Here is an 11,482-nt window from a genome sequence, read left to right as displayed (position 1 = left end):
GCTAATGCTAAGCGCAATTGTCGTGCCAGTGCAAAGCGCAACTGGGCATGGGTGGGAGTGTTTGAGCTATATGTGGGTGTATGTGTGCAAACTGGGTGTATTGTATGTTAATGAAGTGCCGTGAAGCGCAATTTGCTGTTTTCCTGACAAATAGGTCATTGCGCCAAGACATTTCAAAAGCACATAGTGGAATATCAAATTATGTCCATGACGATCACTGTTGTAGCTGTTTAATAATAATAATACAAAAAATATTAGATTTGCGTTAAAATATCTATAGGTATATGCATTAAGTTTATATTTACAATTTTATTTATGATCTAATTTTTATTGTATTACACGTGTTGTCATAGTGATTTTTATGTCACTGCAAAAGGGGCCGGTGGAAGTTGGAGAAAGTAAAATGTTTGGATTTGGTATGATTTTTTTTGACCACTTCGATATTTTTATTATATTTTCATTTTAAAGTACATGTAATTTGAATTTAGAAATATTTGTGGCATGTGCATAGATTTAGGTAGGGACATGTCCCTAATGACTATCAATGTTTCGTAGTGTAATTATAAATGTTAATTATTGTCCTATCACTTTACTAATTACTCATAAAAGGCATTGTCATGTGGCATCTGTTTATTTTCTCAGGGCTGTTCACAGTCGTTTGTGATTATTGTGTAGAGATTTTTTAAAACTTTTTCTGGAGATTACACGTGTAGATTTCCATCCACCTGTTGAATTGAAAACATTTAAACAAGCATACACTTCGTGAAAATAAAAATAAGAAATCTTGGGCTTGCATACGGCACAATTAATGGAGGATTCTGCTTCAGTCAGTGAGTTCATGATTGAGGAAAACACCTTTGAAAATAAATGACTGTCAGGTAAGTGTTTTTTTTTATTACTTTTTAACTACAACATAAATATATATATATGCATGCAAAATTTAAATCCTAGCAATATGTCCCTACCAACTTTCAAACCAAACCTATGCCCTTGATTTGAGGTTAAATATAATACAAATTTTCAAAATTGCCCGGTAGAAGTGAAATGCGATCCGATACAATCACTTTTCTAATACTAGCCATGATTTTTGTGTCAAGATGAACGTGATTAATAATAAACTCAGCAAAAAAAGAAATGTCCCTTTTTCAGAACAATGTATTTTAAAGATAATTTTGTAAATCCAAATAACTTTACAGATCTTTATTGTAAAGTGTTTAATGTTTCCCATGCTTGTTCAATGAACCATATACAATGAACATGCACCTGTGGAGCCGTTATTAAAACAGCTTACGGTAGGGTCTGTAAGGTCACAGTTATAAAAACTTAGGAGACTAAAGAGACCTTTCTACTGACTCTGAAAAACACCAAAAGAAAGATGCACAGGGTCCCTGCTCATCTGCATGAATGTGTCTTAGGCATGCTGCATGGAGGCATGAGGACTGCAGATGTGGTCAGGGCAATAAATTGCAATGTCCGTACTGTGAGACGCCTAAGACAGTGCTACAGGGAGACAGGAAGGACAGCTGATCATCCTCGCTGTGGTATAGACCACATGTAACAACACCTTCACAGGATCGGTACATTCGAATATCACACCTGTGGGACAGGTACAGGATGGCAACAACAACTGCCCGAGTTACTTCAGGAATGCAGGAATAGGCTACTTCTGGACTGAGGGCTTGTAGGCCTGTTGTAAAGTAGGTCCTTACAGACATCTCCGTCAACAACGTCGCCTATGGACACAAACCCACCTTCGCTGGACTAGACAGAACTGGCAAAAAGTGCTCTTCACTGACTAGTCTCGGGTTTGTCTCACCAGGGGTGACATTCAGATTCATGTTTATTTTCGAAGAAATGAGTGTTACACCGAGGCCTGTACTCTGGAGCGGAGCGATTTGGAGGTGGAGGGTCCTTCGTGGTCTGGGGTGATGTCACAGCATCATCGGAATCACATCATGTCTGGGATCTGTTTGATTGGAGGTTGAGGGCTAGGGCCATTCATCCCAGAAATGTCCAGAAACTTGCAAGTGCCTTGGTGGAAGAGTGGGGTAACATCTCACAGCAAGAACTGGCAAGTCTGATGCAGTCCATGAAGAGGAGATGCACCGCAGTACGCAGCTGTTGACCACACCAGATGCTGACTGTACTTTTGATTTTGAACCCCCCCCCCTTTAAGTAACGCATTATTCCATTTCTGTTAGTCATATGTCTGTGAAACTTCAGTTTATGTCTTAGTTGTTGAATCTTTTTATGTTCATACCAATATTTACACATGTTAAGTTTGCTGAAAATAAAAGCAGTTGAAAGTGAGTGAACATTTCTTGTCTTGAGCTGACTTATATTCTCTTTAATTTATTGGGGCCTACAAATCCTGACGAGAACTACATTTTCCATGTGTGTAAAAGGAGCGCTTCACAGTCATAAAAAAATTATTGATTTTCAACAAGGAACCAGTTTATGCATTAAAGAGGTTAGTCCATGTTTCTGTTCTTCAAATTCAGTGCATACGGTCCATTTACACTACCTTCTTATGAATGTGCTGTCTTTGTTTATATCACTGGTGCTTGACAGGGAATTGACTGGATAATAGGATGGAGACGGTGGATTACAGGATAAGAACCTCAGAATTAAATTGCAATTGAACGTTTTGCACACGCAATTTCTCCAAACCCACTTGCTGCTAGACTTAGCGCATACTTGCACGAAAATACCAAAACTTCATGGCCATGACTACTGACTTTGCACTTATGACTCATTGTTAAAATGTATTAGTATATAATGACATAAACATTAACCACTATTAATAAATGCAGTAAAAGTATGGTTAATTTGTCATTTTAACTCATGTAAACACATACAACCTTATTGTAAAGTGTTGCCTCAATTATTATTTATTTTTATTAGTATTAATTATTTCTGCTGTTGATAAAAACCGTTTGCATTTGTTGATCAAAAGTGAGAGGGCATTTATCAAATGCAAGGAGAATATCAAACTAGCCAAGTTTAAACAATACGACATTGTGAATTGTAATTTTGCAAAGTATTTTTTATTTTAACTTTCAGTTCATACTGTTATACAAAATATAGATAGCAGGTTCCACAGCCGCCTCCATTCCCTTACTGAGGTGCTATAAGGTTTTTCTAATGTACAATATAACTTCTAGATTATATCTATAATCATTTACATGAAATCCATTCCTCTGAAGTGATGGTTGGTTTTGTTGGTGAGGAAGGGAACTATAGTGATTACTCAGTTTCATGTTTCAATAGTAACACAAGTGCACTCAAGGTGAAAGTTAAGTGAACTAACCAAAATAATTTATTTTAATATGGCTATCATCAGTACACAGAGTTTCTTGGTTTGATATTTTATGCATAAATGTCATATCTGCTCTTAAACACTCATAATACTTTACAATAATGCTATAAGCATTATTGTAATGCATTAGGTTTAATGATCTAACAGTGAACAGTATGTTAAAGTAAATTGTAACAAATTAACTCAATATAGGCCCAGATTAAATGGCACAATTCCACAATCTCCTAGCACAAGTATGCACATTTTCATAAAGAGAACAACATTTTTAATTACAGGCTTCTTTGAGTACTATTTAATTCAGGCACAATATAAACTCAAGAGCAAACCAAGGCTGTATGTAAAAAGAGCTCATGAGCACAAACATGTTTATAACTGACAAGTTAGTGTCTCAGTTTACAACACTGTATCCAAACTCCAAGTAAAATAAAATTAGAAAATACATTGTAAACATTAACATCACATTCATCAAAATGCTGCAGATCCATTTGCTTTTTGTAAAACTCGACTTAAGTTCTACATCAAACTAAATAATGGAGAGCACGACACATGAACTTTGGGCTTCATTATCAAACACTGCAAACTTATTCCAATTTTAAAGGTGCATCCGAAAGGAAGCATTTCTGCACATACTTCCAAATTCACAGAACATCACAACATTTCAATGGCTCAAATTGACACCTTTTAAAATGTCTTTATAGGATTACACGTGCCAGGCGGTCATTGCAGTGTCTTCTATAGTATTGTATTCTTAGGTTGTATAATTACGAGAGGTATCACTTTAAAGTCAGGTTGTTTTGTTAATATTAGTTAATGTGAACAAATTAATATTTTTACAGTACTTAATATATGTTGAAATAAACATTTTGTATTATGGACATGAACTAACAATGAACTGTACATTTACAAATGAACATTAACAAACATGAATAAATGCTGTAAAAAAGATATTGTTCATTGTTAGTTCATGATACCTCATGCATTTACTAATGTTAACAAAAGCACCATATTGTGTAAAGTGTTACCTTATGAGCTTATAACATTATAACAGCTTTTCCCTTGGTGTTACAAGCTTCATTCTAGAACAAAATTAGTCTCCTGGTGGAAAAATTGCCTTTTACTATCAGTAATCATCCACCCATATTCAATATCCAAACCTTTACCATTATGACAAAAATGGTTAAATTGATCTCAGATTTGTGAAAACTGCAACTTAAACCACTCCAGCTAAGTGTGGCAAAGTGATAGGCCTAAATATATATATCAAACAAAGCTGATAATACATCACAATACAGACAAATGAACTTTTACAAGGTGTAAACATAATGATGCTCAAAAACCAAAGACTGCTAAAATAGAAACACTTAAGTTATATTAAAAAAGGTGATTAAATTCACTCAAGGCATTGTTTTGGTAAAGCAGAGACCTTTGGGAACATTGGCAACGATGTAATGGCCTTGCAATGGCCTCCTTCTCTTAAGCGCACACTTTGTGCAGTCTCTTTTCGGTAAAATGGATTGCAATCCATTGTTGATATTTGCTTCAATTAACATTCTCAGGTTCAGAAAGTGTTCTTGACAAAAAAAAAAGTGTTTAACAAGTAGAATCAGCCCGATCTCAACATACCGCACAGCAACAAAAAAAAAAAGATCTGAGCTAAACATAATCAGGACACTCCAGTTGATGCTTTGAGGAGTATAAAAGACATCAAGCCTCCAGTAATTCCAATGTAATAGAGCATATGATGGTGCAGATTTTTCCTGCTATAGGTCAGTTATGGCAGCAGTTGTCAAAATAAGAGTCCTTCTTTTCCCCCAGGTCCACTCCCTTTTCCACTGTGAGGATGACATAATACAAAGAACTAAGTCAGGTCATACACAGAGGCCCCAAAAAGTATTTGGACCCTTGAGCTACACTAAAAAATTTATTTTGAATTTTATTTTGCATAGATAATAATCAATTTAACAGATGAAATAAAACAATTGTTCAATCCACTCATCCATCTATCTACTGTATCCATCCATCTACACCGATCAGCCAAAACATTTAATACCACCTGCCTAAAATCATGTAGCTAGCCTTCGCTACCCACACTCATCAATAAGCCTTGATCGTCGATGACCCTGTCGCCGGTTTACTGGTTGTCCTTCATTGGACCACTTTTGGTAGGTACTAACCACTACATACAGTGAACACCCCGCAAGACCTGCAGTTTTGGAGATGCTCTGACCCAGTCGTCTAGCCATCACAATTTGGCTCATCTCAAAGTCGCTCAGATCCTTACGCTTGCCGATTTTTCCTGCTTCTACCACATGCAATTCATGTAAAGACTGTTCACTTGCTGCTTAATATATCCCACCCCTTGACAGGTGCCATTGTAACACGATAATAAATGTTATTCACTTCACTTGTCAGTGGTTTTAATGTTGTGGCTTATCAGTCTGTCTGTCTTTCCGTCCATCCATTAACCTAACCATCCATCCACTGTATCTATCTATCTATCCATCCACCTATCCATTTATCCACTGTATCTATCCATCCAGCCAACCATCTTGTTAATTTTTTGTGTGTGCAAATGCTTTCGGGCCACGGTAGGCCATTTTTATAAAAAGCATCCTCTAAGTAACAATTAACTGAGAGCATAAGCAATATAAGCAATATGAGATACAAAAGCATAGAGGGAAGTGGAAGAAAATGAAATATTGTGAAACCATCAGGATGGAATTCTTAAGATGTCCTCATCCTCCTATTGCAGACAGGCTATGAAATTTCCATGTTTGATTCTCTGACAATTTCACACCTTGCATGAACTCCAAAGCACAGTTAATGTAGTCCTCAGCGACCTTCTGAAATACTTCATCTGTATAAAAAAATAAATAAAATAAAAAACACGAATTCAAGAAGTGAAACCTCTAAGTGTCTAATCATGTGTTACACATCTGTAGTGCTCAACAGAGCAGGTATGCTGAAGTAACACTTACCAACATTTTTTCCTGACTTGCTAGAGGTCTCAAAATGTTGTGCACCTATTTCTGCAAGATTTATTGCCATTATTGTACAGTTTTATGTAAAGACAGGAATATTTGTATATGGATTAAGACAAGAAGCTGAATATGTGCTTACCATCTGCAAAGTCTTGTACATCATGGTAGTCTACTTGCCGCACCCTTCGGTTTGCTTCAATAAGGTCAATCTTGGTACCACACAAAAATATCTTACAGTGCTAGGAATGAAACAATTAATGCATTAAGTTTGGTCTGATTTTTTATGTGTGTGTTTAGGTCCCAGTCACTCATTTTGACTGTGCTATAAATCATGATTCATCCATAAACTTGCACTTAAGTCTATACAAAATTTACAACATTTCTCCCAAATATAAATATTGTCATTTAGAACTTTTTTTTGCAGAAAATGACAACTGGTCAAAATAACAAAAGATATGCAGTTTTTTCAGACCTCAAATAATGCAAAGAAAACAAGTTCATGTTCATTTATAAACAACACAATAATAATGTTTAAACTTGAATGAGTTCAGAAACCAATATGTTTGGGGGGTGGGGGTTGTCCCTAATTTTCAATCACAGCTTTCATGAGTCTTGGCATGCTCTCTACCAGTCTCACGTTGCTGTCCTGGCGCACAAATTCATGCAGCTCAGCTTTGTGGCCATCCATCTTCTCTTGATCACATTCCAGAGGTATTCAGGTCTGGAGATTGGGCTAGCCATGACAAGGTCTAGATCTGGTGGTCCTCCATCCACACATTGATTGATCACTTACAAGTTTATCCTGGAAGAAAACTTACTTCCTTCTGCTTTGGCAATGTTCCCAAACTCTGAGGATTGTTTTTTTCCAGCAGGACAATTCTCTATGCCACACAGACAGGTCAATCAAGCTGTGGATCGAGGACCACTGGATCAAGACACCATCATGGCCAGCCCAATCTCCAGACCTGAACCCCATTGAAAACCTCTAGAATGTGATCAAGAGGAAGATTGAAGGCCACAAGCCATCAAACAAAGCCAAAGTGGCATACATTCACCCAAAAGCAATGTGAAAGACTGGTATAGATCATGCCAAGATGCCTGAAAGTTAAAACATTAGTATTGAGCAGTTTAAAAAATAAATATGAACATTCAAAGTCTGAAAACACTGCATCTTTCTAGTTATTTTGACCAGTTGCCATTTTTATTTATTTTTTTTCCAAATAAATGCTCTAAATGACAATGCTTTTATTTGGAATTTGGGAGAAATGTTGTCAGTACTTGATAGAATAAAACAAAAATATTCATTTTTACTCAAACACAGAGAAACTGATAACATTGCAATGATCTCTTAATCTTTTCCAGAGCTATATATACAGTTGAAGTCAGAAGTTTACATAAACTTTAGCCAAATACATTTAAACTCAGTTTTTCACAATTCCTGACATTTAATTGTATAAAACATTCCCTGTCTTAGGCTGGTTAGGATCACAATTTTATTTTAAGAATGAGAAATGTAGAATAATAGTAGAGAGAATAATGCTTTTATTCCTTTCATCACATTCCCAGTGGGTCAGAAGTTTACATACACTTTGTTAGGATTTGGTAGCATTGCCTTTAAATTGATTAACTTGGGTCAAACATTGTGGGTAGCCTTCCACAACCTTCTCACAATAAGTTGCGGGAATTTTGGCCCATTCCTCCAGTCAGAACTGGTGTAACTGAGTCAGGTTTGTAGGCCTCCTTGCTCACACATGCTTTTTTTTAGTTCTGCCCACAATTGAGTTCAGGGCTTTGTGATGGCCACTCCAACACCTTGACTTTGTTGTCCTTAAACCATTTTACCAGAACTTTGGTGGTACACTCTTTTCCCATGATGTCAAGCCTTAAAATACATCCACAGGTACACCTCTTAGCATCATTTTCTGGAATTTTCCAAGCTGCTTAAAGACACTGTTAACTTAGTGTATATAAACTTCTGACCCACTGGAATTGTGATTAAGTCAATTAAAAATGAAACAAGCTGTCTGTAATTGTTGGTAAAATGACTTGCGTCATGCATGTGTATGTAGAACACACACACACACACACACACACACACACACACACACACACACACACCCACCTTAAACTGACTGTTTGTTCAGGTGTTCATTGTAATGTTACAATTTTAATTTTTGTAATTGTTTTAATCATATAATTTTTGTTAAGGCTCTGAAATTACAACTAAACTTGACCTGAATCTATGTATCAATCTCCAAAAACACTGTCTTCTCAGGTGCAAAAAAAAATTAAAAAAGAAAATCACAAAATAATTCGACAAATTGATTTCCGCCTTCAATGTGTTCAAAGTGATCAAGGGCATGGTGTTCCAGTTAAACCCATTGCACGGGTTCCGCCAGTAGTGGGCACTAGCGCTACATAAGCGATGACATACAGAGTCCATGAGACAGAGGTAAGTTAACGATGGAAGGGCATAACATTTTTAAGTAGAAAAGTGCCTAAACTCATTCTCTGGCTGCGCTGCATGTGAGGTTTGTTTAGGTGAGCTGACTGCCCTCTGCTGATATGGCTCATAAACACAAAGATACATGTACTTTTTTTTTTCATCCCCTTTTCTCCCAATTTGGAATGCCCAATTCCCACTACTTATTAGGTCCTCGTGATGCGTGGTTACTCACCTCAATCCTGGTGATGAAGGACAAGTCTCAGTTGCCTCCGCTTTCGAGACCGTCAATCCATTCATCTAATTACATGACTCGTTGTGCATGACACCGCGGAGACTCCGCATGTGGAGGCTCATTTTACACTTTGCGATCCACACACAATTTACCACGTGCTCCATTGAGTTTGAGAACCACTTATCGTGACCGAGGAGGTTACCCCATGTGACTCTACCCTCCCTAGCAACCGGTTGCTTAGGAGACCTGACTGGAGTCACTCAGCACGCCCTGGATTCGAACTTGTGACTCCATTGGTGGTAGTCAGCGTCAATACTCACTGAGCTACCCAGGCCCCCACATGCACTTCAAGCTTAAATTACTTCCATGGTAGGAAAATCGTAACTTTTATTACTAAATTTATGTATGGTTCAAAGGTCATAAATATCTGTATTATTTTAACACATTATTTTCATACAATAAATCTCAATAAATTACCATGTTAAATTGACAACCCTAGCATACATGTGTAAAATGTGTTAAATATACAGTATTTATGCAAGTATGCACCAATTGTGAATTTGCCAGAATGTTTTCTACACACATCAGTATACTACTACTTAGCAATAGAGACCCTTCATTGTTTTGTTAGAAATGTGGGCACATTTTACCTCTTCACATTTCTGAATCTCCTTCACCCAGAACCTGGCCCTTCCAAAACTGCTGCTGTCAGTCAAGTCTATTAGCAAATTTAAAGGACAGGCACACAGTTAAGATAAAACAAAAGACACTTAGGACACAATTCTTTCATCCAAGTACATAAACTGCGTAGAAGCACATGAAAATACGTATTAGCAATTTACTTGCTCAAAGTCACCTGACTGCTAGACTAGAGTAGGTAGAAGGCCTACAAACTGGACTTTGGATTTCTTTAGAATTTTTTTTTTAATTATTCAGTCAAATCATAAGCGAAAGGATTCCCACAACTTTTGACCAATGCATTTTCAGGTGTGTAGTTGTTCTTGTTTACTGGAGAAGAATTAAAAAAAATAATAAAAAAATAATATATATATATATATATATATATATATATATATATAGTTTTGACATTGCACTCAAAAAGCATAACTGAATTTATTTCTGTAGACTTTTCCGTTTCATTTAAAAGTTTAGATCAATTTCTATGACTCTTCCTGGCCTGGAAATTACAATCTTATTTAACATTTTCACGACTGATAACCATGTAGAGAGTAAATATACCATAGCACACAATGGCAGCACAGGCTCCTCTGTAATAGATTCTGCTCATGGCCTCGTAACGTTCAGATCCAGCAGTGTCCTGAAATGAAACAAAGTATGGTGTCACTAACAAATAGTCCATCTATCTATAACAAGCATATAAAAGAACCCTTAAGAACAACACTTACCCATATTCCCAGCGTAATCACCTTGTTACCGACACGGAGGGCTTTTGCAACAAATGCAGCCCCTATAGTCTTAAGACAAAAACATGACAATCGAATAAATACATAAACCTCAATCACATCACATCAGGTCATTTACATCAGGGCTTTCTATTGCAACACATACTTACATTTTGATATGGACCCACAAGAAACCGGTGGTGTACATATCTCTCCACTAGACTGGTCTTACCAACACTCTCCTTGCCAAGCAAGACCACTTTAGCATCCACTCGCATGGCAGTCATGATTAAATAGCTGTGTAGAAAAATACACCATAGAGAACATAAGGCAAAGTTTAATTGTGTAGATAACATCACTGTTTGGACATAGCTAGTTTTAACAGATTTGAAAAAAAGATAAATAATAAGTGATTCTCTTTTAGGCAAATACTAGGTTTACAAATCTAGATTTTGCTAATAATATATATTCCCACTGACTAAACAAAACAATGGCTAGATAAAACACACTTCTGTTTAGTTGTCTTAATCATTAATTTCACTTACCTGTGCTCTTGATGTATCTGATGTCCTGGTTTTGGAGTATTTAGAGTAACTTTACTAACAGATGAGTACTTTGAGTGGCTAAAAATTCGGTTAGCAATGAAAATGTAGTCCAATAGCTCACAATAATAAATAGATGCTCCCAATGCAAAAATACATATACTTAACATAAGTATTCACAATGCACTTTACACTGTGGATACGGTCATAAATAATAATCTTTAGCAGATTGTTCAATCCTTACTACCCTAAAACGATAGAAGAGAGCAGTTTAGCTTACAGCAACATCACTAAATCCAGCACAGCTAGTTTTTCCAAGCCATGTTTTCCCTGTACACGCGGAAAAACGTAAGTCAACAGCCTATCAGATGTTATATATACCCGCTGAAAGAGGAACTGTAGTGTAGAGTCAGCTGGAACACACTAGCGTGCGTTGTTTATATGTGTGTGTAGAGCAAGCTGTGACTTCAGAGGGAACCGTGCATGGCTGTGTTATAATCCTGGTGAGCTGCCTACGTAGACAACATTTTTCAGCATCATAGGTGCGTTGACTATCTAA

General features: G+C 36.7%; 1 protein-coding gene across 4 annotated transcripts; it reads right to left on the bottom strand.

The window, feature by feature from the left end:
- Positions 1-3,050: 3,050 nt before the first annotated feature.
- Positions 3,051-11,411, bottom strand: LOC127628238 (ras-related protein Rab-24-like). Of its 4 annotated transcripts, none has more exons than XM_052105009.1 (10): positions 11,204-11,411; positions 10,927-11,004; positions 10,552-10,678; positions 10,385-10,453; positions 10,218-10,296; positions 9,629-9,696; positions 6,440-6,539; positions 6,298-6,348; positions 6,117-6,176; positions 3,051-5,151 (listed from the first exon to the last, which is right to left on the bottom strand). In XM_052105009.1, exons 1-10 carry the CDS (start codon positions 11,209-11,211, stop codon positions 5,087-5,089), a joined length of 705 nt encoding a protein of 234 aa, XP_051960969.1. In that variant the 5' UTR covers positions 11,212-11,411; the 3' UTR covers positions 3,051-5,086. The 4 variants fall into 4 exon arrangements, with proteins under 4 accessions (XP_051960969.1, XP_051960970.1, XP_051960971.1 ...); XM_052105010.1 differs by having other exon boundaries at positions 10,927-10,951; XM_052105011.1 differs by having other exon boundaries at positions 10,927-10,951; positions 11,305-11,380.
- Between the last annotated feature and the right edge of the window lie 71 nt (positions 11,412-11,482).

The sequence above is a fragment of the Xyrauchen texanus genome, chromosome 34 (assembly GCF_025860055.1).
Source record: "Xyrauchen texanus isolate HMW12.3.18 chromosome 34, RBS_HiC_50CHRs, whole genome shotgun sequence".
Taxonomy (NCBI): Eukaryota; Metazoa; Chordata; class Actinopteri; order Cypriniformes; family Catostomidae; genus Xyrauchen; species Xyrauchen texanus.
Note: the sequence above shows the minus strand (reverse complement) of the source record. Positions and strands in the feature narration are given on the sequence as shown.

Excerpts from the sequence above, each read along its gene's own strand:
- LOC127628238 (XM_052105008.1), bottom strand. The coding sequence starts at position 11,093 with ATGTTAAGTATATGTATTTTTGCATTGGGAGCATCTATTTATTATTGT. Across the intron at positions 9,697-10,217 it reads TGCTGCCATTGTGTGCTATG|ACTTGACTGACAGCAGCAGT; the intron begins GTATATTTACTC and ends ATTTGCTAATAG. Across the intron at positions 6,540-9,628 it reads AGATTCAGAAATGTGAAGAG|CACTGTAAGATATTTTTGTG; the intron begins GTAAAATGTGCC and ends TTTCATTCCTAG.